We start from the raw sequence: 27,486 nt of genomic DNA, 5'->3' as shown, positions 1-27,486 counted from the left end.
TTAATATAATAATAATAATAATAATAATTATTATTATTATTATTATTATTATTATTATTATTATTAATAATAATAATAGGAAATAATAATAATAATAATAATTTGGGGTGGGGTGGAATGTGTGAACGATCCCTTTACTCTGTCACTAGTGGCGTTGTCAGATTTAATAACTTTAATTACATCTTGTTAATGAAGTTTTTAAAATCCTTGCTGTTTACCGTTTTCCTGTCTCACTGATGATTTTTAATCTCATATTTCAAATACTATCGTTCAAAATTCATCAAAGAACCCTGCTATCATGTTGCAGCCATTCTGCGTTTGCTTTGTAATGCGTCCCCAATGCCATTAGCGTTATCAACTGAAGTTGCATTTCTTTTTTGGAACAATCTATATATTTTGGATGTGTGTGCCGATGTTTGTTATAATATTACTTTTACAACGAGCCTCACAGCAAAGCCTTAATTTTACCGATTGTTTGTTGCCCATTATTAGGCGCATTGATCTCCCTGGTCGCTGTCCGTGGTACTGATGTGCGTTGCGGCATGAACTGTAGCGTTTCCAATCTGAGTGAAAAGAAAAGTTGTTTGGTTTCATCGCGGATTTGTTGTGTTTCTATTTATAACTATATGAGGTTCATGTTACAGAATTCCAATTCTGTGTATTTGGTATACTTTGAGGTGCTTGATCTTAGCCTAAATTTAGGGGTTTTCTCTATTTCTAGATAAAGGAATGCCTTTTATTGTATGGCGTGTTTTACAAAGTTTATACATCTGTGAATTGATATTGCATTTGGTCCTCATGGTGTCGCTGTTGACCTGTTATTTCCATTTCTTTTTGGTTTCTCCACCCTTTTGCGCTTGCGTTGTCATTTGCTGAATGCATTGTCTGAGAGCTGATATTTCCTCTTTGCTGTACATGGGCTTGTGTTCGTGCTGATTGCAATTCGTCCTTTTTACTTTGATTTGTCTTCTATCGAGAAGCCTGGTTGTCGTTTAGTACCAAAAAATGATTCCTAAAGGATTGCTGGTGGTGACTGTGCTCTTTCTTGTGTTCTCCGTCGTGCTGATGGCGCACAGCGCTTATGGAGACGTGAGCTATTCTTTACCGGAGGAGATGAAACGCGGATCTGTGATTGGAAATATAGCGAAGGATCTCGGACTGGATGTGAACAGACTGTCATCTCGCAAGGCTCGCATTGATACTGAAGGTAATAGAAAACGATACTGTGACATTAATCTGAATACTGGAGAGCTGACCGTAGCGGAGAGAATCGACAGAGAGGGGCTTTGTGGGAAGAAATCGTCGTGCGTTTTGAATCAAGAGCTCGTGCTGGAAAATCCTTTAGAATTGCACCGGATCGGTCTTAGGGTTCAAGATATTAACGACAATAATCCATATTTTGGTAAAGACGTGATCAATTTGGAGATCAGTGAATCCGCCGTTAAGGGCAAACGCTTTTTACTTGAGGAAGCAAACGACGCTGATATTGGGCAGAATTCTATTCAAAGCTACTCTATTCAAAATAATGAATATTTTATTTTATCCATGCAAGCAAATTCATTTGAAGAAAAATATGCTGAACTAGTTTTAAATAAGGAATTAGATCGAGAGCAGCAGAAAGAGGTGACTTTAATTCTGACTGCGGTAGACGGCGGGACTCCACCGAGATCAGGTACTGTAGCCATACACGTCACTGTGCTGGATGCTAATGATAATGCTCCAGTCTTTAGTCAGGCCGTCTATAAAGTCAGTCTGCCTGAAAATTCCCCTGTAGATACTGAAGTGGTGACAGTGAGCGCTACTGATGCTGACGAGGGGCAAAATGGAGAAGTGACGTATGAGTTTGGGCATATTATGGAAGATTACAAGCATTTGTTTAATCTTGATCGAAAGACAGGTGTCATTAGCATAAAAGGCCCAGTAGATTTTGAGGAAGAAGCCACATTTAGTTTGCGAATTATAGCTAAAGATGGATCAGGTCTAACATCTTACTCAAACATTTTAATCAGTGTGAGTGACGTTAATGATAATTCGCCTATAATAATAGTAAAATCACTGAATATTCCAATACCTGAGAGCGCGTTACCCGGTACAGAGGTTGGCATCATTAATGTGCAGGACAGAGACTCTGAGAATAACGGACAGGTGCGCTGCTCCATTCAGCAAAACGTCCCATTTAAACTCGTGCCTTCAATCAAAAATTACTATTCTCTGGTGACCACAGGTGAATTAGACCGCGAGCTGCTCTCTGAATATAATATTACAATTACTGCTACTGATGAGGGCTCTCCGCCTTTATCTTCCACTAAGAATATTCACTTGACTGTAGCTGACGTCAATGATAATCCACCTGTATTTCAGCAGCAGAATTACAGAGCTCATGTGCAAGAAAATAACAAAGCAGGCTCCTCTATTTGTTCAGTATCAGCTACAGACCCGGACTGGAGACAGAATGGCACTGTAGTTTATTCTCTGTTGTCCTCTGATGTCAATGGCGCACCGGTGTCCTCCTTTTTATCCATTAACGGAGACACCGGGGTCATTCATGCCGTCAGGTCGTTTGATTACGAGCAGATGAAAAGTTTCAAAGTGCTCGTGTTAGCCAGAGACAACGGGTCTCCTCCTCTGAGCAGTAACGTGACCGTGAGTGTCTTCATATCGGATGAGAATGACAACTCTCCTCAGATATTATACCCCTCTCCGGAGGGAAACTCCTTCATGACCGAGATGGTCCCCAAAGCCGCGCAGGCGCGCTCCCTGGTCTCCAAGGTGATCGCCGTGGACGCGGATTCCGGCCAGAACGCGTGGCTCTCGTATCACATCATTAAAGCGACTGATCCGGGACTTTTCACTATCGGTGTCCACAGCGGAGAGATCAGGACGCAGCGGGACATTTCTGAATCTGACAGCATGAAGCAGAACCTTATTGTGTCAGTCAGAGATAACGGACAGCCCTCTCTCTCAGCCACGTGCGCACTGTATTTACTTGTATCAGATAACTTGGCTGAAGTGCCAGAACTGAAAGACATGTCTCATGACGAGAGCAGCTCCAAACTGACGTTTTATTTGATCATCGCGCTGGTGTCCGTCTCTACTTTCTTCCTGACCTTCATCATCATCATCCTGGCCGTGAGGTTTTGTCGCAGGAGAAAGCCCAGACTGTTGTTTGATGGAGCTGTAGCCATTCCCAGCGCGTATCTGCCTCCAAATTACGCAGAGGTGGAGGGCGCGGGAACTCTCCGCAGCGCCTACAATTATGACGCATACCTGACCACGGGCTCGCGCACTAGTGACTTCAAGTTCGTTAGATCTTATAATGATGGCACGCTGACTGCTGACCTGACTCTGAAAAAGACAGCTTTGTATGATCTGGAAGGACTCGATGCAGAGGAAAGTACCTCTGAAAATAAGGTATGGAACTGTCAGCATTTTGTTTCATATGAGCAGCATTATCATCACCATGGAATTTCATTATTGATCACACTGTGCACTATTTGTATTTTATTATTGGCATTGCAATATAGATTAATTTCAAAGCAGTGTTTTTGTTGTGAGCGCCATGAATATTAGCATCTTGTTTCTTATAGTGTCGTGTGAAAACCTGAGAAATTGAATTTTACCACTTTGTGCTTCTTGTTCAATGGGCAATTCAGTGGTTAGCACCTTGGCCTCACAGCAAGAAGGTTTCTGGTTTGAGTCCCAGCTTGGTCAGTTGGCGTTTCTGTGTGGAGTTTGCCTGTTCTCCCTGTGTTTGTGTGGGTTTCCTCTGCATGCTCCGGTTTACCCCACAGTCCAAACACATTCACTATAGGGGAATTGATTAACTAAATTGGTTGTATTGAATGAGTGTGAATGTGAGAGTGTATGGGTGTTTCCCAGTACTGAGTTTGCAGCTGAAAGGGCGTCTGCTGTGTTAAAAAACATATGCTAGATAAGTTTGTGGTTAATTCCGCTGTGGCTAATGAATAAAGGCTGAAGGAAAATGTCTCTTGTTCATGAGATGGTGTACAAACTCAACATCTGGCCTTTATTAGAAGTTTAAAAAAAGGGATAGTTCACCCAAAAATGAAAATTTACTCACTATTTACTCTCTCTCTCTCTCAAGCAGTTCCAATATTTTAGGAGTTTAATTTTTCTGCCGAACTGAAAATAAGAAATTTTGAAGAATGTTGAAAACCTGTAACCATTGATTAGCGTAGTAGGGAGTTATTGGTTACAGGTTTCCAACATTTTTCCAACACAGATTATTTTGTGCTCAACATAAGAAATAAACTCCTGAAGATTTGAAGCAAGTGTGAGTAAATGATGAAGATTTTTAAGGAAACTATTCTTTCAAGTAATATTAATCGTATCACTTTATTTTGATGGTCAGTTTGTTAAATTTTAGTTACACTGCATCTACATGCCTACTAATTCTCATTATAAGTAGACTGTTAGGTTGGGCTTGGGGTTATTGTAAAATGCCATGCACTTGCAAAGTTTCTTATAGTCAGTTAAATGTCTGTTGAAGGAGCAAATCAGCAGATATTAAGCAGACAGTCGACTAATACTCAAATCAGAATTGGTTGGCATGTAGTTGCAACAAAACGTGCAATAGGGACCATCAAATTAAAGTGTTACTAGGAGTTTGTTATATGCATACTCCTATTAAACTCTGGAGTAAATGAATATAAAAAGGAAAGGCGTAAATAAAGCCTTGCATTCTGTTTCATTAGCCCTTCTAAAATAATTTATTATTATTATTATTATTATTATTATTATTATTATTAATATATATATATATATATATATATATATATATATATATATATATATATATATATATATATATATATATATATACACACACATACACACACACACACACACACTGGGCAAATTTACTACCCTTTTGTTATGTTATGAATGAAAACATCCACTGAATTAAACTGCAGTAAAAACTGCATGAGATAAATATATTTTAATTTTTTTTTAATTTTTGTGCATAAAACTGTTTATCAACCTCAGCTCTGACCAAACCTACTAAATTGCTTAGAAAATGACAGGATTTTAACTCTTTAGATGCCAAATTCATAAGCGATGTCACTGATTTGGTGGGAAAAGACACACAAAATGACGTATTTGTAATAACAAAAGTAGTTGTGGACTGGATTTTTTAAAACCTTTTATCAAAGTCTTAGACATGTAAAACAACATTTCCTTTGATGGATTGTTTTTGATTGATTTGAATAATTTTTCTCCAAAATTTACTGTTGGTGTCTGTTTTTGCCCCATTTACTTCTTTCATAACTACATAACTACATAAAAAAACTGACCAGATATAATCATGCAATTTTATATTTTTGTTGTTTTCCCTGTTAGGAAGAGGTAAAATGTGTCATTTGTACTCTTAATTAAAGCTTGGCAACATAAGCCATTTAGATAGTTAACGCCTGTGCAAATAAAAGCGGTCCCACTTTATATTAAGTGTTCTTAACTACTATGTACTTGCATCAAAAAATAAATACAATGGACTTACCGTGTTCATAATGTATTTGAGAACACTTGTGGTGCTCTTAAGTTGGGATAGGGGTAGGGTTATGGACAGGTTTGGTTGTATGGGTAGGTTTAAGGGTGGGTTAAAGTGTAAGGGATGGTCAACAGTGTATTTACAAATGCAATTACATCATTTAATAACGATGTATTTACATACAGGTATTTAATCAAGCATAAGTACAGAAAAATACATGTATTTACACAATAAGTACATTGTAACAAATATTTTTTGTGTAAGTACATAGTAGTTAAGGACACTTGATATAAAGTGGGACCATAAAAGCTTAGTTTCTGGATTTTATATTGAGTATAACAGCAAATTAAAGGTGTGTGTATGTGTGAGAGTGACCTTTAAGCACTTACCATGATGTGTCTGGGAAAATAAAATATGCATCTCAGCTCTCAGAACTACATGGAGAAAACAAAAGCAAAGACTGAGTATTTATGCACCATCAAACTGCTTATAATGGAAGTCAATGGGGTAAACCAACAGTAAATTAGGAAGAAAAATGAAAATCTAACAATGCATCAAAGACAATGTTGACATGTCCAAGACTGGGGTAAAGGTAAAATAAAATCCAGTCCACAGTACTTTTAATATTGAAAATACAGCATTCTGTGTGTGTGTTTTTCACCAAATCAGTAACATAATTTGTGAATTTGGCAATTAAAGAGTTAAAATCCTACAATTTTCCAAACAATCAACAAATTCATGCAAAACAATGTGAAAATAATATCAATATCATGCATTTGTACAGCAGTTTAATTCGGTGGATGTTTTCATCCCTAACATAACAAAAGGGTATTTAAATAGTAATTTGATTTTAAAACTTAGTTTGTCCCCTAAAACAAAATTAATCTATGTTCTATTTGATACAAGTATTATCATTGTTAATATTAATTTGGTTTTGAAAGGGTTTTGCTGGTCTGTAACTCACCAGAGGGTGACGCTCGTATGTTATACTCCGCTTAGTCAGTGATCTGTTCTGTACTGTGTGCCCTGATTCCCCAGTTTAATCAGCATTACGCAGCAAGCGGAGGAGGAGGGAGAGGCAGACTGAGGGATGGATGGGGAGGGCAGTGCTTTAGGCGAGAGAGAGAGAGAGAGATGAAAATAAAAAGCCGACACGAGCAGGCATCAGAGAGCAGTATCTGCGAGGATCTGTTCAGAATGCGCTGTCGCTCTTTTTGTTTCCTTTTATTTAAAAGCATCTCCTAATATTTTGCAAAATGTGGTGTTTGTCATGTCATGTTTGGCCTCAGCTTTGCATCTGCTTGGTTTGCATGTGCGGTTGTCTTGCTGAAGTGCGCTATTCGGTTCCTGAGGAGATGCGGAAAGGCTCTGTCATCGGAAATGTGGCCAGAGATTTGGGAATCGATGTGTCTGAGCTGATGAGACGCAGCGCTCGAGTCGTTGCCGAAGAAAGCAGGCAGTTTTGCGAGCTGAGAGCTGAAACAGGCTTGCTTTTAGTGAGCGAACGAATGGATCGAGAGGAGCTTTGCGCACAGTCTGTACACTGCATCCTGCAGTTCCAGCTGCTTTTGGAGAGCCCTCTTAAAGTGTACAGCCTCCTATTGGATGTCCAAGACATCAACGATAACAGCCCGGCGTTTGACAACGGTCAGATTGAACTGGAGCTGCTAGAATCAACACTTCTCAGGAGACGTTTCCCACTGGAGAGTGCTCGCGATCCTGATATCGGAGCTAATTCTGTTCACCATTATCAACTCAGCGAGAATGAATATTTCGCTTTGGAGATGAACACTCAGATGGATAACAACGCATATCCTGAACTGGTCCTCAAAAAGCCTTTGGATCGAGAAAGCAAAGCTGATCACTTTCTGACGCTGAGTGGAGTTGACGGAGGCCGACCTTCTCGTTCTGGAACGGCATCGATTCACATTCACGTCTTAGACGCTAATGATAACATCCCCGTGTTCAGTCAGAGCGTTTACAAAGTCAGCGCAGAGGAAAATTCACCTCAGGGTTCGGTGCTGGTCAAATTAAACGCCACAGATTTAGACAGCGGGATTTACGGAGCGGTTAGTTATTCTTTCAGTCACGTTCCTGATAAGACCAGAGGGATTTTGGAGGTCGACTCTGTGACGGGGGAGGTCAGGATCATGGGCGCTTTGGATTATGAAGAGGCCAGTTCTCATGAACTGGATGTACAGGCTAAAGATGGTGGTGGACAGTCATCTCACTGCAAATTAATCCTAGACGTAATCGATGTGAACGACAACGCGCCTGTTATCGCAGTTAAATCAGCTTCATCTTCAGTGCCTGAAGACGCTTCACCAGGAACGATGGTAGCTTTGCTACACGTCTATGATCTTGATATTGGCGGTCGCGTCACATGCAAACTATCTGACGATGTGTCATTCAAATTAGTGTCAGAGGTAAAGAATTACTTCATGCTTGTGATTGATGGCAGGCTAGACAGAGAAAAGTGTACTCACTATAACATAACCATAACCGCAGTAGATGCTGGAACGCCTCCGTTATTCAGCAGTAAAACCGTAGCCATAACAGTCACAGACATAAACGACAATCCTCCTATTTTTAGACACGCAAACTACACCGTCCAGTTTGCTGAGAATCAGCCTCAGGGAACTCCAGTGATCAGAATCAAAGCTGACGACGCAGACGAAGGGCAGAACGCACGAATATTATATTCCCTCTCAGAAGACTCAGCCATTTATCTATCCATCAACACAGAAACTGGTGAGATATTCACAATTCGTCCGTTCGATTACGAAGCCTCCACTCACTTCTATGCTCAGGCCATGGCACGTGACGGAGGACGGCCTTCCTTTACTAGCACATGCACAATCCGGATCTATATCACAGATATGAACGACAATCCACCGGTTGTGCTGTATCCGGTGCAGTTTAACGGATACGTTGCTGATGATATCGTTCCCCGAGCTGCTCCTGCTGGTTATTTGGTCACTAAGGTGGTTGCTGTTGATGCAGACGCTGGACACAATGCATGGCTCTCCTATCGGATTGTTAAAGCCACGCAACCTAATTTGTTCTCAATTGGACTGCATTGTGGGGAAATAAGGACGCTTAGAGGGTTTGCTGAAGATGATGACATTAAGCAAACTGTAATAGTTTCTGTAAGCGATAACGGGCCTGAATCGTTCTCCGCTACTGCAACTGTTAATATTATGACTGAAAATGGATTGCCTGTCATCGATGAGCTTTTCGCACGTGGCATCGAGGAGTCACACACACACAGTGATCATATTGTGTATTTAATAATGGCTTTGGCTGGTGTGTCCAGTCTTTTCTTTGTGCTTATAATTTCGGTGATCTACATGAGACTGTGTAAACGCAGATACATGTATCGTTCCACTGCAAACTTACACATTTTTCCTCCGACCTGCGGTCCTCCTGGATATTCCGATGTAAGCCGGTTCAACACCTTGCAGAAGGACGATCGATTTAACTCGTTTTTAACCACAGGATCATGGAGAGGGGACTTTAGATTCGGATCTGACTTCATTGATTTTGACATGCAGAATAAGATTGGGACGGCAGTGCATGTGGACGGCCGCAGTGCCACACGTGCCAAGCTCTTAGTGCCACATAAATTCTAACCCCCCCCGCTCCCTCCCTCCTCTCATGGTCTGATCCTGATTGTTGAACTTAAAATCTTCATCAGCAGATCTGACTGAAAAGCCTTTAATCAAACAAATGACCAACGTTCATCATTATATTGCGTTTAACCTGTTTCATTACATTAGATTAAAGTCAATCTTGTTTTTGTTGCATGTCAGATCTTAAATAGTGTAAATTTTGTTGTTTACATTGTGTTCACAGTGTTCACCTCTTCTGATGTGCTCATTTTTTGGGTTGTTTGTTGTTCTTATGTGTATAAATGCATAACATATGATTCAGAAGGAGCTTTAATGCTAGGACATGAACTTCTGAGGTTGTGTTTTTCATAGTTTGCTTTTTTTTTAAATAGCAAAACTGATCACCGAATATGTGTTTGATGAAGATCTGCGCATTCTTTGTGCTGAGATATTATGGCAAATCTTGCTTTCTATTTAGTGCCCAACAGCTTTTGAATTTGCTTTGCTTTTTACCAATTTTTCTTTTCATCAATTCATTCATTCTTATTTAGATATACAGTTGAAGTTGATTATTTGCTCTCCTGAATTATAATTATTAGCCCCCCTGTATATTTCCCCCAATTTCTGTTTAATAGAGATCATTTTATTCAGCACATTTCTAAGCATAATAGTTTTAATAGCTCATTTCTAATAACTGAATTATTTTATCTTTGCCATGATGACAGTAAATAATATTTGACTAGAAAGACACTTCTATACAGCTAAAAGTGACATTTAAAGGCTTAACTAGGTTAATTAGGCAAGTCATTGTATAACAGTGGTTTGTTTTGTTGACAATCTAAAAAATATTGTTTAAAAATTGCTAATAATATTGACCTTAAAATATATTTAAAAAAATTTAAATCTGCCTTTTATTATAGCTGAAATAAAAAAAAAACATATAATATAAATAGAAAAAAAAAACATTATAGGAAATACTGTGAAAAAGCCTTGCTCTGTTAAACATCATTTGGGAAATATTTGGAAAAAGGAACAAAATTTACAGGAGTGCAAATAACTTTAACCTCAGCTGTATATTAATTTGTTTATTTGTACTTTATTAGTATTATTTTTTTCATTTAATTTGTTTTTCAAACAATTTTTATTTATTTTTTTTTTTTTTGGATTCTCACTCTCATAGACTGAAATATTGCATGAGTGACAAATGTTGGATCTGTGTTTCACAGCACTCATCTATTTTTGTTATGCTTTCATCATTCTTTCTGTACCCTAGCACTTTAGTTTGGCTTTATACAGTTGCAATCAGTAATATTAAAACCTCTTTGATCATTTATGTATTAATATTATTTTTATATATATATATATATATATATATATATATATATATATATATATATATATATATATATATATATATATATATATATATATATATATATATATATATATATTAATATTAATTATAATAAATGTTTCTCAAATGACGATTAGTAGAGCAAGGAAATTTTCAGAGTATGTCTGATAATATTTTTTCTTCTGGAGAAAGTCTTACTTGTTTTATTTCGGCTGGAATAAAAGCAGTTTTTAATTTTTTTTTAAAACACATTTAAAGGTCAATATTATTAGCCCCTTTAAACTCTATATGTATTTTTTCTATAATCTACAGAACAAACCATCATTATACAATAACTTGCCTAATTACCCTAACCTGCCTAGTTAACCTAATTAACCTAGTTAAGCCTTTAAATGTCTTGAAAAACATCTAGTAAAGTATAATTTACTGTCATCATGACAAAGATAAAATAAATCAGTTATTAGAGATGAGTTATTAAAAGTATTATATTTATTAATGTGCTGAAAAATTCTCTCACTTAAACAGAAATTAGGGAAGAAAATAAACCGGGGTGGGGGTGGGGGGGTAATATGTCATGGGGTTTAATAATTCTGATTGCAACTGTGTTTGTTTAGCTGCAGATTAAATGTCATCCTTTCAAATTCAGTCCTGCATGTGCAATGGTGATTTTAAAATCTTAATTTCATATAATAATTGTCCTTTGAACGTTTTCAAGGCATGAATCATGCATATATTATTTTGCTTCAAGTTGTAAATAAAGATTTGATGAAGGATAATTTGCAAGAAAATGTGCTATTATTTCTATTATATTTGGAAAATTTCCCTGCAATCTTTCTACTGCAAAATACCACCATTAATTGAATGCGTAACGTAGATTCTTTGCAATCTCTTGATGCATTTATTTGCAATTTAGTAAAGCAGATTAGGTTCAGAGTAAATTCTACACTAATCTATTTTGTCAGTGTGTTTATTTATTGAATCCCAGCCTCTAAATGTGTTTACACTTTGAATGTTTGATTTAAGACGTTTTATAATTTATCAAAAGCAGTTAAAGGCGTCACGGTGGCGCAGTGAGCAGCATGATCGCCTCAACCTCGCCTCAAGGTTGCTGTTTCCAGCCTCAGCTAAGTCATTCGGCATTTCTGTGAGGAGTTTGCATGTTCTCCCCATGTTTGCGTGGGTTTCCTCTGGGTGCTCCGGTTTCAAGTCCAAAGGTGAATTAGGTAGACCAAATTGACCGTAGTGTATGAGTGTGTGTGTAAATGAGTGTGTATGGATATTTCCCAGTGATAGGCTGCAGCTGAAAGGGCATCCGCTGTGTAAAACATATGCTGGATAAGTTGCCGGTTCATTCCACTGTGGCGACCCCAGATTAATAAAGGGACTAAGCCGAAACGAAAATTAATGATTGAAAAGGAGATGTAGTGATTAACAACAATCATTAAAACTGGCAGAATCGGAGAGTTTATATAAAGTAGGACATGGGCAAATACATTTACACATGTCATTTATAAAAAAAAAATTTACATGATCCCTTCACTTCCTTACAAATCAGTTTTGTGTGTTTCAGGAGTCAAACATCTCCTTGATGGTAATAATAAAGGCATTTCCGATAAGCAGTTCTGTCATACTTTACCCTAAAACTCCATTAGTTGATGTTAGTGCATTTATTAATCATAACGTACTAATGCATTATTCATTCATTTTCTTGTTGGCTTAGTCCCTTTATTAATCTGGCGTCGTCACAGCGGAATGAACCGCCAACTTATCCAGCACGTTTTTACACAGCGGATGCCCTTCCAGCTGCAACCCACCTCTGGGAAACATCCACTCATTTATACACACACTCATACATATGAACATTTTAGCCTACCCAATTCACCTGCACCGCATGTCTTTGGACTGTGGGGGAAACCGGAGCACACAGAGGAAACCCAGGCGAATGCAAGGAGAACATGCAAACTCCACACAGAATCGGAAACTGAGCCGAGGTTCAAACCAGCGACCTTCTTGCTGTGAGGCGACAGCACTACCTACTGCGCCACTGCGCCGCCACTAATGCATTATATAATTGTAAATTTGAGCTTGGTAACATTAGTATTGTGAGTACACAAGAACTTGTTTTTATTAACTAAGGTTAACTAAGATAAATTAATACTGTAATCAAGCTATAGTTCATTATTTGTTAGTAAATAGATTAACATTAACTAATGGAATTGTGTGGTAAAGTGTTACCAGCAGTGCTGCATCAGGATGTGTCTTTTTTCAGTCCAGGCAGGGTAAAATACAATTTTAATGAGCCTTTTCACAATGAATTTGTTCAAAGTTGATATACTAAATAATGGAAACCGGAAAAATGTTTATGCACCTACAGTGGGCTCTAAAAATACAAGAAAATTCAATCACAGACTGTCACATGTTTCAAGCAGGAAGGCTCTAAGTTTGTTTTAACAAATATTGTTACCTGAGCTTGTTTGTTTGTTTGTTTGTTAAACTGGTCATTTTGTACTATTGCAATAGTTTTGCTCTAAAAATGTAGACTATTAACCACTCAAACTCCGCGGACCCAGAACCAGGTCTCTGACGTCATCGACTTTCGCTTTAAGATTTAAAGGGCCAGCATTGCACCAGACCCCGGTAAGTGGTGTCGTTTGAAAGTGTAGAATCTATATTTTATGCACATATGCGTCACTTTGGTTTTTATTCTACTGTACAAAAGTTATATACACTTAAATACACAGTATTTTGGATACCCGAGCTGGCTATTGAACATTGGTTTATTTTCATATTTTTTATATGACAGATGTACAAGTTATAGCTCAAATGAAAGCTCTTGCCGGTGCTCATACAGTTCTAGCATTCTTTTTACTAAATTATATTCACATATTAAACAGTTGTTATATGAATCGAGGTGTTTCCATGGCGCAGAAGTGAAAACAATACATTTATGATCAATAAGCAGCCCCAGATAGCACAGACAGCAGTCATCTCTTACCTTATGCTGTGCGCTTCAGGGCCATTCTCCTCTGTTTTTGAGGTGATGTGCATAAGTAATCCTTTTATATGTCTGACGTGCTCCAAACACAGTGAATTATGTTTGATCAAACAAAAGAATAGTGAAATATGAAAACAATGATCATCCCTGTGGCTTGTATAGCACTTATCATCAGTTGGAACACAATATCTTCTGCATAGATTATGGTGGAGACATTTTTCCGTTTTCCTATGATTACAGACATGTGCAGGAACCACCAAAATTAATTACAGCACGCTAGACCACACACAACCTATAAGGAACACTTTCAAATTTGAGTTTATAAAAAAAAAAAATACAAAAAGCGCCTCTTTTTTAGGTGTTTATTATAACACAGACAACATAAACAGATATTTCAAACCCTTTCAATAGTGTTTTAGGAAAATGCAAAGGGTTTTCTCTTTAAAATGATAGCAAATTTGTGCATTTACACCTCTGCATGTGGATTTGGGAAGCTTTTAAATTTGGGTAAAATCCAGGCGGAAATCCCAAAATAGCACTGGGGTTAAGGCTTGCAAACTAAATATATTTACATTTTTTTAGATATCTTTAAACAGCATTTCAGCCATGGAACTGTCTTTATGGAAAATAATGCATTAATGCATTCAGGATTTATTGCATATTTATGTTACATGTTATGTTTTAAAATAAAATTTGCTTCTGTTTGCTCCAATGCATCTACTTATAAAGTGATATCTAAAAAAAGTTTGTTCATTTATTCGGCTCAGTCTCTGTGTCAGACTTCACCACAGCGGAATGAACCGGCAACTATTCCAGCCTATGTTTTACACAGCGTATATATAACTAAGTATTGAGAAACACCCATACACACTCATTAAAACACACACACACACACTCATACACTATGGCCAATTTAGTTTATTCAATTCACATATAGCATCAACACAGGGGGGGAACATGCAAACTCCACGCAGAAATGACAATTGACTTTGCCAGGACTCGATCCAGCGACCTTCTTGCTGTGAGGCGATCATGCCACCCTAAAAAAAAAAGGTTGTTTTTTTATATAATTAATATTTATTCCAATTTTAAAGGTCATGATGTGAAAAGTTGCTACACCCCAAATTAAAATGATCCTCAATCAATAATTAAGATGGACACATTTATTAAGTGTTTTCTTAAATTAACTTTCAAAACTTATATGTTTGCTAAGATATTTTCATAATTTGTTTACAAAATATAACTCTGACGAAGAGGAATCTCGCTGAAACATTAAAAAGGGTCTGGGCTCGTGACTTGAGCTTATCTAGGATAAAGGATGATTTAGCTCCTTGTCTGTAAGACCTCGTGTAAACTGTGCATTGGTTTTCACTCGGCCTGCGTGATTAAACGTCTAAACTGACAGTAATGTTTTCTGAGCAGCCAGATGTTTGGTGTTTATAGCTGTGCACTGAGCTCATCTGTGGTGCATAACATATTCTGCTTTTAATCGGGCAGCGAACGCCTGATGTATACACGTGAGCAAATGCTATGCCACAATATATGGTAGTGCCGCAAAGCAGACATTAGGGCTCTTGTGGCATCTAATATAATACACTGTAAAATCAAACAGTGAAGTTAAATATGGTTATTACACTTCAATGGTGTAAAATAGTATAATGAAACTTAATAGATGATCTCAAATGGCTATGAAGGTGCATGTTTTCCATCAGACTGTAAAGAAAATAAGTACTGAAATTAAGTGTTATTAATTTTTTATTTGTTTCTTTTTTTTTTTTTTTTTTGCACATGATTAACATGGAGACTTAAATGAGTATTTAACCCTTGTGGACCCTGTGTCAATCGATATTACATGTCAGGTCTTTCTTTCTTTCTTTCTTTCTTTCTTTCTTTCTTTCTTTCTTTCTTTCTTTCTTTCTTTCATTCATTCATTCATTCATTCATTCATTCATTCATTCATTCATTCATTCATTCATTCATTCATTCATTCATTCATTTATTTATTTATTTATTTATTTATTTATTTATCTATTTATTTATTTATTTATTTATTTTTTCTTTTTTTTACTTATTTTTTATTTATAAAAATATTTATTTATTTATTATTTTATTTTATTTTATTTTATTTTATTTTATTTTTATTTTTTTATTTATAAAAATAATTATTTATTTATTTATTATTTAATTTAATTTAATTTAATTTAATTTAATTTAATTTTATTTTATTTTATTTTATTTTATTTTATTTTATTTTATTTTATATTTATTTATTTATTTATAAAAAATATGTATTTATTTATTTATTTATTTATTTATTTATTTATTTATTTATTTATTTATTTATTTATTTATTTATTTGTGTTTGGTTGCTTCTGGGGCTTTTACTGAATTTAAAGCCTCCTGTCCATATAATAAATTATATAAATATCATATATAAATATAAACAAGCATTTTATACAATATGGTCATGCATATATATATATATATATATATATATATATATATATATATATATATATATATATATATATATATATATATATATATATATACAGGACACTTTTGTAAGTATGAACTTTTATTTTGGATGGGATTAATTGCTATAAATCATTAATCACTAGACGTACGTTAAAAGCTTGCAGGGAAAATATACGCATTTCACTTAAAGGCTTGTGGGCAAAATAGGACAGACGTGTTTGAATCTAAATAGCCTAAAAAAGCATTTTAGTTCCCTATTTGTAATAGGAAATAGCACCTTTTGAAACCCTATCACCTTTTTTGTACGGTAATGAAACAGTGATGAACTGCAGGTCTTGTATCAGAACAATCTACATTTTCCAGACAGCAACTGTGTGCTATTTAAAATGTTCATCCATGTGTGTTGAAATTGTTGCTTTAGGCTGGCCTGCTTCTGCTATTGCCGCTGCACACGTGAGAAGGGTTCAGCATGTGAGAGATAAAGAAAATGAACAGCAAAACACACTCAGACCTCAGAGAAATCCACTTTTGCTTTATAATCCAATCTGACTGCCATGTTATTGCACATAAGGCAGGAATGCCTTCAATTCGAGGGATACAAAGATAATGTCAAAATGGGTCTTCTTGCAGTCTATGCTATTGTGTTGGTCAGTGGACAATGCTCTGATAAAATTGGAGATTTCGATGTCATTGTGTTAGTACTGTATGTTTTTTAATGCTGTTTTTTTTTTTTTTTTTTGGTGAAAGCAATTGTGAATTACATAATGCATTGCAAATATCACAGGAAATACAGTTGACAGCAACATGATTAGTCCTCCTGTGAAATTTGTATTCTTTTAAAATATTTCCAAAGTGCTGTTAAATGGAGAGAGAACACATCTATAAACATGATAGTTTTTTATAACTAATTTCTAATGAATAATTCCTTATGTCTTTACAATGATGATGGTAAATATATATTTTTTTCTCATTATTTTGTAAGATTCTAGTTTTCAGATTAAAGTCCAATTTAAAGGCTTAACTTGTTTAACTAGGCAAGTTAGGATATAAGGCAAGTCTTTAAAAATATTTCCCATGTGCTGTTAAATGGAAAGAGAACAGATTGTTAAACAATAGTTTTCCATGACTAACTTCTAATATGAAATGATGACTAAAAATATTCTTCTTATTATTATATTTTAAGATACCAAACTGTTATTTTTAAAGGCTTAGCTAGGTTCATTATTTTAGGGAAGTTATGTTATTAGATAAGCCGTTGGACAACAGTGGTTTGTTCTGTAACCAATTGAAGTAAAAAATAATTCCTAATGAGGTTAATAATGCTAACCTTTTAAAAAATGCAAACAATGATTTTATTGTACCCAAACTATATAGTTTTATATATATATATATATATATATATATATATATATATATATATATATATATATATATATATATATATATATATATATATATATATATATATATATATATATATATATACATACAAACACACACACACAGTTGAAGTAAGAATTATTAGCCCCCCTGAATTATTGCACCGCTTGTTTATTTTTTCCCCAATTTTTGTTTAACGGAGAACACATTTTTTCAACACATTTCTAATCATAATAGTTTTAATAACACATCTATATTAACTGATTTATTTTATCTTTGCCACGTTGACAGTGAATAATATTTGTCTAGATATTTTTCAAGACACGTCTATTCAGCTTAAAGTGACATTTAAAGGCTTAACTAGGTTAATTAGGTTAACTAGACAGGTTGGGGTAATTAGGCAAGTTATTTTATAACGATGGTTTGTTCTGTAGACAATCGAAAAACATATATAGCTTAAAGGGACAAATAATTTTGTCCCTAAAATGTTTTTTTTTTTTTATTTAAAACTGCTTTTATTCTAGCCGAAATAAAACAAATAAGACTTTCTCCAGAAAAAAAAATATTATCAGACATTTAAACATCATTTGGGAAATATTTGAAAAAGAAAAAAAATCAAACTGGGGCTAATGAGTCAGACTATCGAAAAAGAATTAGCTTAAAGGGGCTAATAATTTTGACCTTAAATGGCTTAAAAAATGTCCTTGCTCTGTAAAATATAATTTGGGAAATATTTAAAAAATAAAATAAAATTCAAAGAATATATATATATATATATATATAAAATAATGTGAAAATGTCCTTGCTTTGTAAAATATCACTTGGGAAATATATTTAAAAAAAAGAATCAAAATTTCACTGGAGGGCTAATAATTTTGCCTTTAACCGTACATCGCACACATTATCAAATATACATGTTAAAGAGTTGTTTTTTATGTTTTATTCCTGCTGGGACATGAAAATAGGCCGAAAAGAAATGAATAATGAAATGGTTTAAATGCCATATTTAGAGTAAGGCAAACAGGGAAATGCAAGAAGATTTACTGCTTTACATATAAGAAGTAATGTTTTAGGCTGGATATGAGATGCTACAGATGAACAGCGGAGATCATACAGGAGTGGAGTGATGGGAATGGGTTTTGTTGTTTTATGGTTGTTTTGAGTGCAGTTTGGGTATGAATACACTCATTTTAATGTTTTATTTACTCTTCTTGTCACTTCTCGTCTTTTACTTGCCTTGCATATTCCAGAAATGTGTAAAAGGGTGATTTGCTAATCTTTGTTTTTCTCTTCTTTTCCCTCCATGACCTGCTCTTCATCCTCATCGTTCTCTTTTAAGGTAAGAAACATTTATTTGATATAGTGCTATTGATATACAGCACACTCTAAAATGTCTGTTCACATACAGGTTATAGATTTAACTTTATTTCACGGTGCCCTTGTTGCAGTTTTACTACACATTTAAAGGGATTAGTTCACCCAAAACTGAAATATTGTTCACTGTTTGCTCTCCCTCAAGAGGTTTCAAGCTTTTACAAGTTCCATTTTTACAGTAATGATAAGTTAGAAGCCTGTAACCATTGACTTCCATAATAGGTAAGACAAATACTATTGGAGTCAATGGTTCTGGGTTTCCAGCTTTCTTTAAAATATAGTATTTCGTGTTTAAAGAAGAAAGAAACTCAAACAAGTTTGTGACAAGGGAAGGATGAGTAAATGATGACAGATCTTTTTTGATAGTTAGTTAGTTAGTTAGTTAGTTAGTTAGTTAGTTAGTTAGTTAGTTAGTTAGTTAGTTAGTTAGTTAGTTTCTTTGTTTCTTTGTTTCTTTGTTTCTTTGTTTCTTTGTTTCTTTGTTTGTTTTGGGTGAACCCTCCCCTTAAGTTCTGCATATATATATATCTACATTTATTAGTATATGGTTTGGTTTAGGATGGCTCAGTTGCATGTATTTATTAGAAATCTTTATTGTCCACACATATGGAAATTAATTTTTGCCTAACATAAAAAAAAACATCCCCAAACATCTCAAACACAGAGCACAAACACAGAGCTTCCTACGCCACACTCTCAGAAATAAAGGCACGAGAGCTGTCCGTTTCAAAAGATACATATTTGTACTCAAAGAGTCCACAGTAGTACCTCAAAGGTGCGTATTAGTACCCAAATGTACTTAAAAAGTACCTTTGAGGTACCATTGTTGACCCTTCAGGTACAAATATGTACCTTTTAAAAAAGGTACTGCCCTAGTGACAACTCCTGTATCTTTATTTCTGAGCGTGCACAGATTACCAACACACAACCTTACAATTTTTAAGAGGAACACTTTTGTAATAGATACTAATATATACCCTTGAGGTATGATTATGGACGTTTTAGGTGGAAATATGTACCTTTCGATAAGGTACCACCACAGTGACAGATCGCGTACCTTTATTTCTGAAAGCATACTATCTAATATAATCCTTAAGTGCTTAAAACTGTTTACAATCTCAACATGTTGACCCTCAATAAAAACTGAATGACATATAGGCTGCTCTTCGCTACACTGTCAGAAATAAAGGTAGGTGAGTTGTCACTGAGGTGGTACCTTTTCAAATGGTACACAGTTATTCTTAAAGGGTCCATATTGATACCTCAAAAGTACATATCAGTATCTAAAATTTAGGAATTAATATGGACCCTTGAGGTATTAATATGGACCTTTTAGGTACAAATGTATGCCTTTTGAAAAGGTAACACCCCAGTGACAGAGTGTACACTATAAAAAAAATCCTGGTTGACTTAAATTGTAAGCTGAATCAAATTAACATCCATTGAACTTACATTATATTAAACTGACTTAAAACAGCTTGCATAACTTATAAAATTAAGTTGGAACATGATTAACTTAGTTCAATAAGTTAAAATGACCTAAAAACACACTGTCAGGACTAATTGATCATATAAGTTTTTACAGTGTACTAATAACTAGTTCCTTAGATTTAGTGACAAAGCACTCTCCTCGCACCATGTCACCAGATGTTCTATCTGCTCAAAGTAGGCCCTGTCTAGCTTCTCCTTTCCTTTGACCATAAGTCCAATGCATCTTTTACTGTTAATACTAATCTCTCGAAAATAAAGGTACAAAATCTGTGTCTGAGGCAGACCTTACATGTGCACATTGGTACTTTTAGGGTGCACTTTTATACACTCTTAACCCGATTAGTTGACTTTACTAAAACATTGCGTGCACAGTCGTTGCTTTGAGTGGTTTAAAGTTTATTTTTCATGCATTTATATATTTGTTTATTTATTTATTACTCAGAATGAATCTGAACCGCCCTCATTACATTAACATTTAAATACATAGAACTTTAAGTGTCATAGTTATTCAACTACTGTTTAGATTCTGCTTTTATATGAACATAAGTGGTTTAAGGCTAACATACACGTTGCTTGTAAAGTCAACTGGTTAGGTTGAGAGTGTACCTTTAACGTGCATATTTTTATATATTTTAGGCATTATTATTTACCTTTAAAGGTGCAAATGTGGACTAAAAGTGAGCCTTTTGATAAAGTACTGCCCCAGTTTTTACCTTATGAGAGTGTATAGTAATATGTAATGGAATATATGCAACAGGGACACCTTAAAGTAAAGTGTTAGCACAGTTTCTGTCTTCTCTGTCATTTGATTTTGTCTTTAGTCCTCTTTCATGTGTGCATGTTAGTTTATTTGGTCTTGTTCAGCAGCTAAACAGTGCAATACAGTATGTTCAGTGCTCCATCTTGTGGTGGTTTACTAGAACATCATTATATGACTGCATCATCTTACTGTGTGTGTGTGTGCCCTAAATACATCCCTGCCTCTCCTCTGCTGCAGCAGTGTGTCACCATGCTTTAAGGCTGGACCGTGGCCCACTTTTACAGCATTAAAATGCATCAGTCCATATCAGGCTGACACCGTCTGAATAATGCAGTCTCACCACACCAGTGCATTCGACTGCTGCAGCTTCAAAATCAACTGCACAACTATACACTTGCGCAATCACACACACACACACACACACACACACACACACACACACACCCTGATTTTGTATTTATGCACCAGTCACATTGTAGAATAAATAATTTTGTGAAAAGAATACAAGGTAAACTATAACCAAGTGCAGGTTTAACAAACAATAACTTGAAGAAAATCTAACGTACCTTTAAAAATAACACACACCCATCTAAAATACAAACATGTAAACAAATTCAAAATGCAGCAGTTTATGTTTGTTTATAAACGCATTAGGCTACGACTTTAGTTTTGCCCTAAGCGAGTGTGACATTTATTTATTTAAACATTTTAATCATTTAATCATTTTAATAATTTAAATAAACTGTTTGGATATAAGTTAATCCAAAGGGTATAATAAACATTCATTTGTTAATTAATTTTTTTTTCGGCATGGTCCCTTTATTAATCAGGGGTCGCCACAGCGGAATGAACCGCTAACTTATCCAGAATCTGTTTTACGCAGCAGATGCCCTTCCAGCTGCAACCCATCTCTGGGAAACATCCATACACACTCATTTACACTCACTACGGACAATTTAGCCCACCCAATTCACCTGTACCGCATGTCTTTGGACTGTGGGGGAATCCGGAGCACCCGGAGGAAACCCACGCGACAGCACTACCTACTGCGCCACTGCATCACCCCGTATAATAAACAATGTAACATATTTTTGTTAGGTCATGATATTTAATGCATTTACATTACAGAATTGACTTTTATTTTATTTATTTATTTATTTTTTTTGCTATAGAATCCCATCAGTAATCTTGCTCATCAGTGTCTCACACACTCTGTCCATACTCCTGTTCTCGCACACTGAAATCCAGTGATCTCAATTTACTCACTGTGCCTAGAACTTGCTATAAAAATGAGGTTATTGTGCATTTGCCAATGTTGGTCTTAAACTTTGCAATAGTCTACTGCTTCATAATAAGCTATGCCACTATAATATATATATATATATATATATATATATATATATATATATATATATATATATATATATATATATATATATATATATATATATATATATATATATATATATATATATATATACATACATACATACATACATACATACATACACTGTGGCATAGTGGCATAGCTTATTATATATAAACTGATATATGAACTATATCTGTTTTTAAGTCTGTTTTAAAGACATATCTATTTTCTCTAGCTTTTAACACTACTTGATTATTGGTCTTGATTATTATCTTTTACTACTTGAATGTAAAGCACTTGTGTCAATGTTTTTTTATATGCTTGCTTTATCAATAAAAAATCATTAAAAGATAACGAATTGGAAGATATTTATGAATAACAAACATTCATTTGATTATTTAATAACACGTTGTTAATTTGTACAGTTTGCAATATTACAATATGTATTTGTAAAATTATCACAGAGTCAGTCATGCTTAATGCACTTGTGTGCCGCATTGCAACTTACTGTAAAATACTATTGAAATAATAATGTTATGTTTTGAAATATTAAGGTTTCACTAGTTTTTGACTGAAGATGATTGTCTTTTTTTAGAGGTTGCAATCCACAACTTTTATCCTTTTAAAAGTAGGGCATCATCTCAGACAGTTGAATAACATCTGGTTCTTTTGCAGCACACTTTCTGAAATATATATATATATATATATATATATATATATATATATATATATATATATATATATATATATATATATATATATATATATAAACAGCTGTTGTAAATTGTATTTCTTTGCAATAAAATCTTAAGTATAAAAAATAAAGTTTTAATGAGATTTATTGTTGGTGATTGAATTGATGTTATTTTTATGCAGTTTTCTCCATAACGATATTACCTCTTATTTGATAAAAAAAATACTACTACTACTACTACTACTAATAATAATAATAATAATAATATATAAATATATATATATATATATATATATATATATATATATATATATATATATATATATATATATATATATATAATTATTATTATTATTATTATTATTATTAGTAGTAGTAGTAGTAGTAGTAGTAGTATTTTCATAAAATAAGAGGTATTATCGTTATGGAGAAAACTGCATAAAATAATTTTCTTCCAATCAAATTGAATCCTTCTTTCCACTTTTTTTTAAGTTTGATTGTTTTCTTAAATCAAGTCTACTAGTTACATTTACTCTTGGTTTTATTACAGGGTGTCCGCTGGGTCTTAAAAAGTCTTTAAAAAAATGTCTTAAATTTTAAAAACAAAATTTCAGGTCTTAAAAAGTCTTAAATTCACTGAAATATTGTGTTTTAGGTCTTAAATCATTTAAAACAGATCTTAACTTTGAAATAAAAATGTGTAAATCTACTCAGTCAGACCAACATCGATTCAATCACCAACAATACATCTCAATAAAACCTTATTTTTTATACTTAAGCTTTTATTGCAAAGAGATACAATTCACAACAGCTGTTAGCCATGTTTACCCCAAATTAAATGGACTAATCAGGGGGGAAAAACTAAAAGAAAAAATAATTTGTGTTCAACTCTGTATGAGTCTAACATTTAATTCCCTATAGTCTTAGAAGGGTCTTTAAAAGTCTTAAATTACTTGATGAGACCTGCAGAAACCCTGTGTTAGTGAAATGTTATCAGTTTAGTAATAAATCCAGAACAAACATTTTTAAGAAAATATGCATATGATTATTAATGATCACATTTTTTTAAGAGCAAGTCTCAATATATTTATATATATTTTTTTAACAAAGCACCCAAAATATTATTAAAACACCATTTAAACTCCTATAGTGAATAAAATACTGAAGATAACATCTTGTGTGCTATAGTGCTCATTTTTGAGGTTCTATGATGTACACTCTAAAAAAATAGGGGGTTGTTTTTCTACCCAAATCTTGGGTTGAGGCATTTGGGTAATGTTTTGGGGGTTATTTTCAGAGTCTTGGGTAGTTTCAACCCAGCTCTTTGGGTCAAATCAACTCACAGCAAGGGCTGACTGGGAAACCACATATTATGTACTAATTTGTTTAAATGCAATGAAAATAGTGTAAGTAAACACAGATTCTGTGCTTATTCAGATGATTAAAATGAAATCATAGCAGCCCTTAGTCAGACCTTTCTGAATTTAAAAATGTCTTATACTAGCACCTTTTGTACACCTGTAATCAAAGCTGAACATCCCGCACCGTACTTCAGTGATGCCGAGTCGAAACAACACAATTGCAATCTTTGCTGGTATTTTTGGATCAACTTAACCTATTTTTTAAGTAAAAAATAATCAATTATTGGGTAGAAAAAACAACCCATTTATGGGGTTAAAAATAATCACCCAATTACTTGGGTTAATTTAACCCCTGATGTGTTCTGTCCCATATTTACCCAGCAGTGGGGTTAAAAACAACCCAATTTGGGTAGTTTTTAACCCTGTGTTAAAAGAGAGAGAAATATAACTTCAGTTTAAACAAAACTCATATTGCGTTCAGATCTTGCCAGCTCTTTGTATGTTGACGCTTTACACCAGAGGCGCCCGAACCCAGTCATGGAGGGCCAGTGTCCTGCAAAATTTAGTTCCAACTCCAATCAGACACACATTGGCTAGTTAATCAAGCTCTTATAGGCTTTCTGTAAACATCCTTGCAGGTATTTTAAGGCAAGTTAGAGCTAAAATCTGCAGGGCATCTGAGTTTGGGCACCCCTGCTTTACCCTCTATAACTGCTGCTGTGCTTCTTAATGGCTGTGAGAGGTGCTGTTGCCCAGAGAGAGGACAAGCGCTGCTGTAGAAGGCATTGCGTCAGACAGGATAGACAAAAGACGACGTGCTGTCCTTTGCGCCCACATAAAGCCTTGCATTGGAATAGTGTTAGTAAAAATACAAAGGAACTTGCTTGGATGTTTGAAATCCGAAAGCGCGTTTGTTTGTCTTGCTTGGATTAATACATTTGGAGGATGCTGGATTACAGAGGAGTCAATGTGAGGTGGTGTGTAAAATGGCGAGGAGGGTTTTCTTTTTTCCTTTTATTCGTGCTGCACACAGTGACCGCGCAGATTCGCTACTCCATCCCAGAGGAAATGCGGACGGGATTGTTTGTCGGGGACGTGGCGAAGGATCTCGGTTTGGACGTGAAAAGGTTGGTGTCTGGCCGCGCGCGTCTGGTTATTGATGACAGCAGACAATACGTCGAGCTGAACCGCAACAAAGGACATTTGGTGGTGAAGGAGAGGGTAGACAGAGAGCAGCTCTGCGGGCAGAAATCTCCGTGTAGCTTCGGTCTCGAGATCTTGCTCGAGAATCCTCTCGAGTTTTTTTCGATTACCATCGAAATTCAAGACATCAATGATCACGCGCCCGTTTTTTCTAAGAAGGAGATCATATTGGAGATCAGCGAGTCCACGCCTATAGGCACTACGTTTTTGTTAGACACAGCCACTGATCCTGATGTAGGTTTGAACTCTCTTCAGAGCTACAGTCTGAAACCTGCTGATAATTTCGCTTTAAAGCAGCACAGTCGATCTGACGGCAGTAAATACGCAGAGATGGTGCTGCAGTCGGTGCTGGACAGAGAAAAACAGGGCGAGCATGCGCTGATATTAACGGCTGTTGATGGAGGAGACCCGCCGCGCTCTGGATCTGTTAAAATAATCATTACTGTCCTTGATGCCAATGATAATGTACCTGTTTTTACAGAATCGTTGTATAAATCAAGTGTAGCTGAGAACGCCGCGAGAAATGCGTTAATAACTAAAGTGAGCGCATCTGATGCAGATGAAGGTGTTAATGGCAATGTTACGTATTCATTTACTCATATTGGAGAGGATGCAGCACACCTTTTCCAAATCCATCCACATACGGGTGAAATCATCCTAATCGGAGATCTGGATTTCGAATCAATTCAGCATTATGAAATTAACCTTAAAGCTAAAGATCCAGGTGGCCTCGTGGGTGCAAGTAAATTATTTATAGATGTTGTTGATGTTAATGATAACAGCCCAGTTATAAGCATGACGTCTTTTTCGGGTAAAATACAAGAGGATTCACCCGCTGGCACGGTTGTAGCTTTGATAAGCGTCCAGGATTTAGACTCCGGTAAAAACGGACAGGTGCGCTTAGCTTTAGAACAAAGTTCTCCCTTTACAATCAAGCCATCCCCGCGGAAATACTACACTTTGGTAACTGATGCGCCTCTGGACAGGGAGAAAGTTTCTAGCTTTAATCTGACGTTAGTTGCAACGGATGAGGGCAGCCCTTCGTTATTCAGTAAGATAACTATTTCTCTGGATGTCACTGATATCAATGACAACGCGCCAGTGTTCAGTCAGCGTGAGTATAAAGCGTATGTAATGGAGAATAATTCTCCTGGAGTTTCTTTACTCACTCTTCAAGCATCAGATCCTGACGCAGGGCAAAACGCGCGCATTGCGTATTATCTAATAGACTCAGATGTAAATGGTTCCCCTGTGTCATCGCACTTCTCTGTTAACGCGGACAATGGAATTATACATGCAGTGCGTTCGTTTGATTACGAACAGATGAAAGAGTTTAAAATACATGTAAGAGCGCAGGATGGCGGGTCTCCACCTCTCTGTTCAAATGCTACAGTTGTCATTAACGTTCAGGACCAGAATGACAACGCGCCGCAGGTTCTGTATCCGGTCCAGTCAGGCGCTTCTGTGGTGGCTGAAATAGTGCCTCGTTCGGCAGATGTGGGTTATCTGGTGACTAAAGTGGTGGCTGTTGATGTGGACTCTGGACAGAACGCCTGGCTCTCCTATAAACTGCACAAAGCCACAGACAGGGCGCTGTTTGAAGTGGGCGCACAGAATGGAGAAATCAGAACTGTCCGGCAAGTGACAGATAAAGATGCTGTCAAACAAAGACTCACTGTTGTAGTGGAGGACAACGGGCAGCCCTCTCGATCAGCTACAGTCAATGTTAACGTGGCGGTGGCGGACAGCTTCCCTGAGGTGCTCTCGGAGTTCACCGACTTTACGCACGACAAGGAATACAACGACAACCTGACTTTCTATCTCGTTTTGGCTTTAGCTGCAGTCTCGTTTCTTTTCATAACATGTTTAGTGGTTATAATATCGGTCAAAATCTACAGATGGAGACA

General features: G+C 35.6%; 9 protein-coding genes across 9 annotated transcripts in view; all 9 read left to right on the top strand.

The window, feature by feature from the left end:
- pcdh2g1 (protocadherin 2 gamma 1) overlaps nucleotides 1-27,486 on the top strand; it is a 223,953-nt gene that overhangs the window by 69,644 nt on the left and 126,823 nt on the right.
- Nucleotides 1-27,486, top strand: part of pcdh2g2 (protocadherin 2 gamma 2) — a 219,546-nt gene that overhangs the window by 65,237 nt on the left and 126,823 nt on the right.
- pcdh2g5 (protocadherin 2 gamma 5) overlaps nucleotides 1-27,486 on the top strand; it is a 203,515-nt gene that overhangs the window by 49,206 nt on the left and 126,823 nt on the right.
- Nucleotides 1-27,486, top strand: part of pcdh2g6 (protocadherin 2 gamma 6) — a 199,722-nt gene that overhangs the window by 45,413 nt on the left and 126,823 nt on the right.
- Nucleotides 1-27,486, top strand: part of pcdh2g7 (protocadherin 2 gamma 7) — a 190,495-nt gene that overhangs the window by 36,186 nt on the left and 126,823 nt on the right.
- The window catches only part of pcdh2g8 (protocadherin 2 gamma 8), a 180,008-nt gene that overhangs the window by 25,699 nt on the left and 126,823 nt on the right, over nucleotides 1-27,486 (top strand).
- pcdh2g9 (protocadherin 2 gamma 9) overlaps nucleotides 1-27,486 on the top strand; it is a 175,249-nt gene that overhangs the window by 20,940 nt on the left and 126,823 nt on the right.
- pcdh2g12 (protocadherin 2 gamma 12) overlaps nucleotides 1-27,486 on the top strand; it is a 157,436-nt gene that overhangs the window by 3,127 nt on the left and 126,823 nt on the right.
- Nucleotides 978-27,486, top strand: part of pcdh2g13 (protocadherin 2 gamma 13) — a 153,332-nt gene continuing 126,823 nt past the window's right edge. The window contains 1 exon segment of the mRNA NM_001024185.1: nucleotides 978-3,411. Coding sequence (NP_001019356.1) covers nucleotides 1,006-3,411 — 2,406 coding nt within the window. The 5' untranslated portion in view covers nucleotides 978-1,005.

This window comes from Danio rerio, chromosome 14 (assembly GCF_049306965.1).
Source record: "Danio rerio strain Tuebingen ecotype United States chromosome 14, GRCz12tu, whole genome shotgun sequence".
In the NCBI taxonomy this organism is placed as follows: domain Eukaryota; kingdom Metazoa; phylum Chordata; class Actinopteri; order Cypriniformes; family Danionidae; genus Danio; species Danio rerio.
This window is presented reverse-complemented; position numbering and strand designations above follow the sequence as displayed.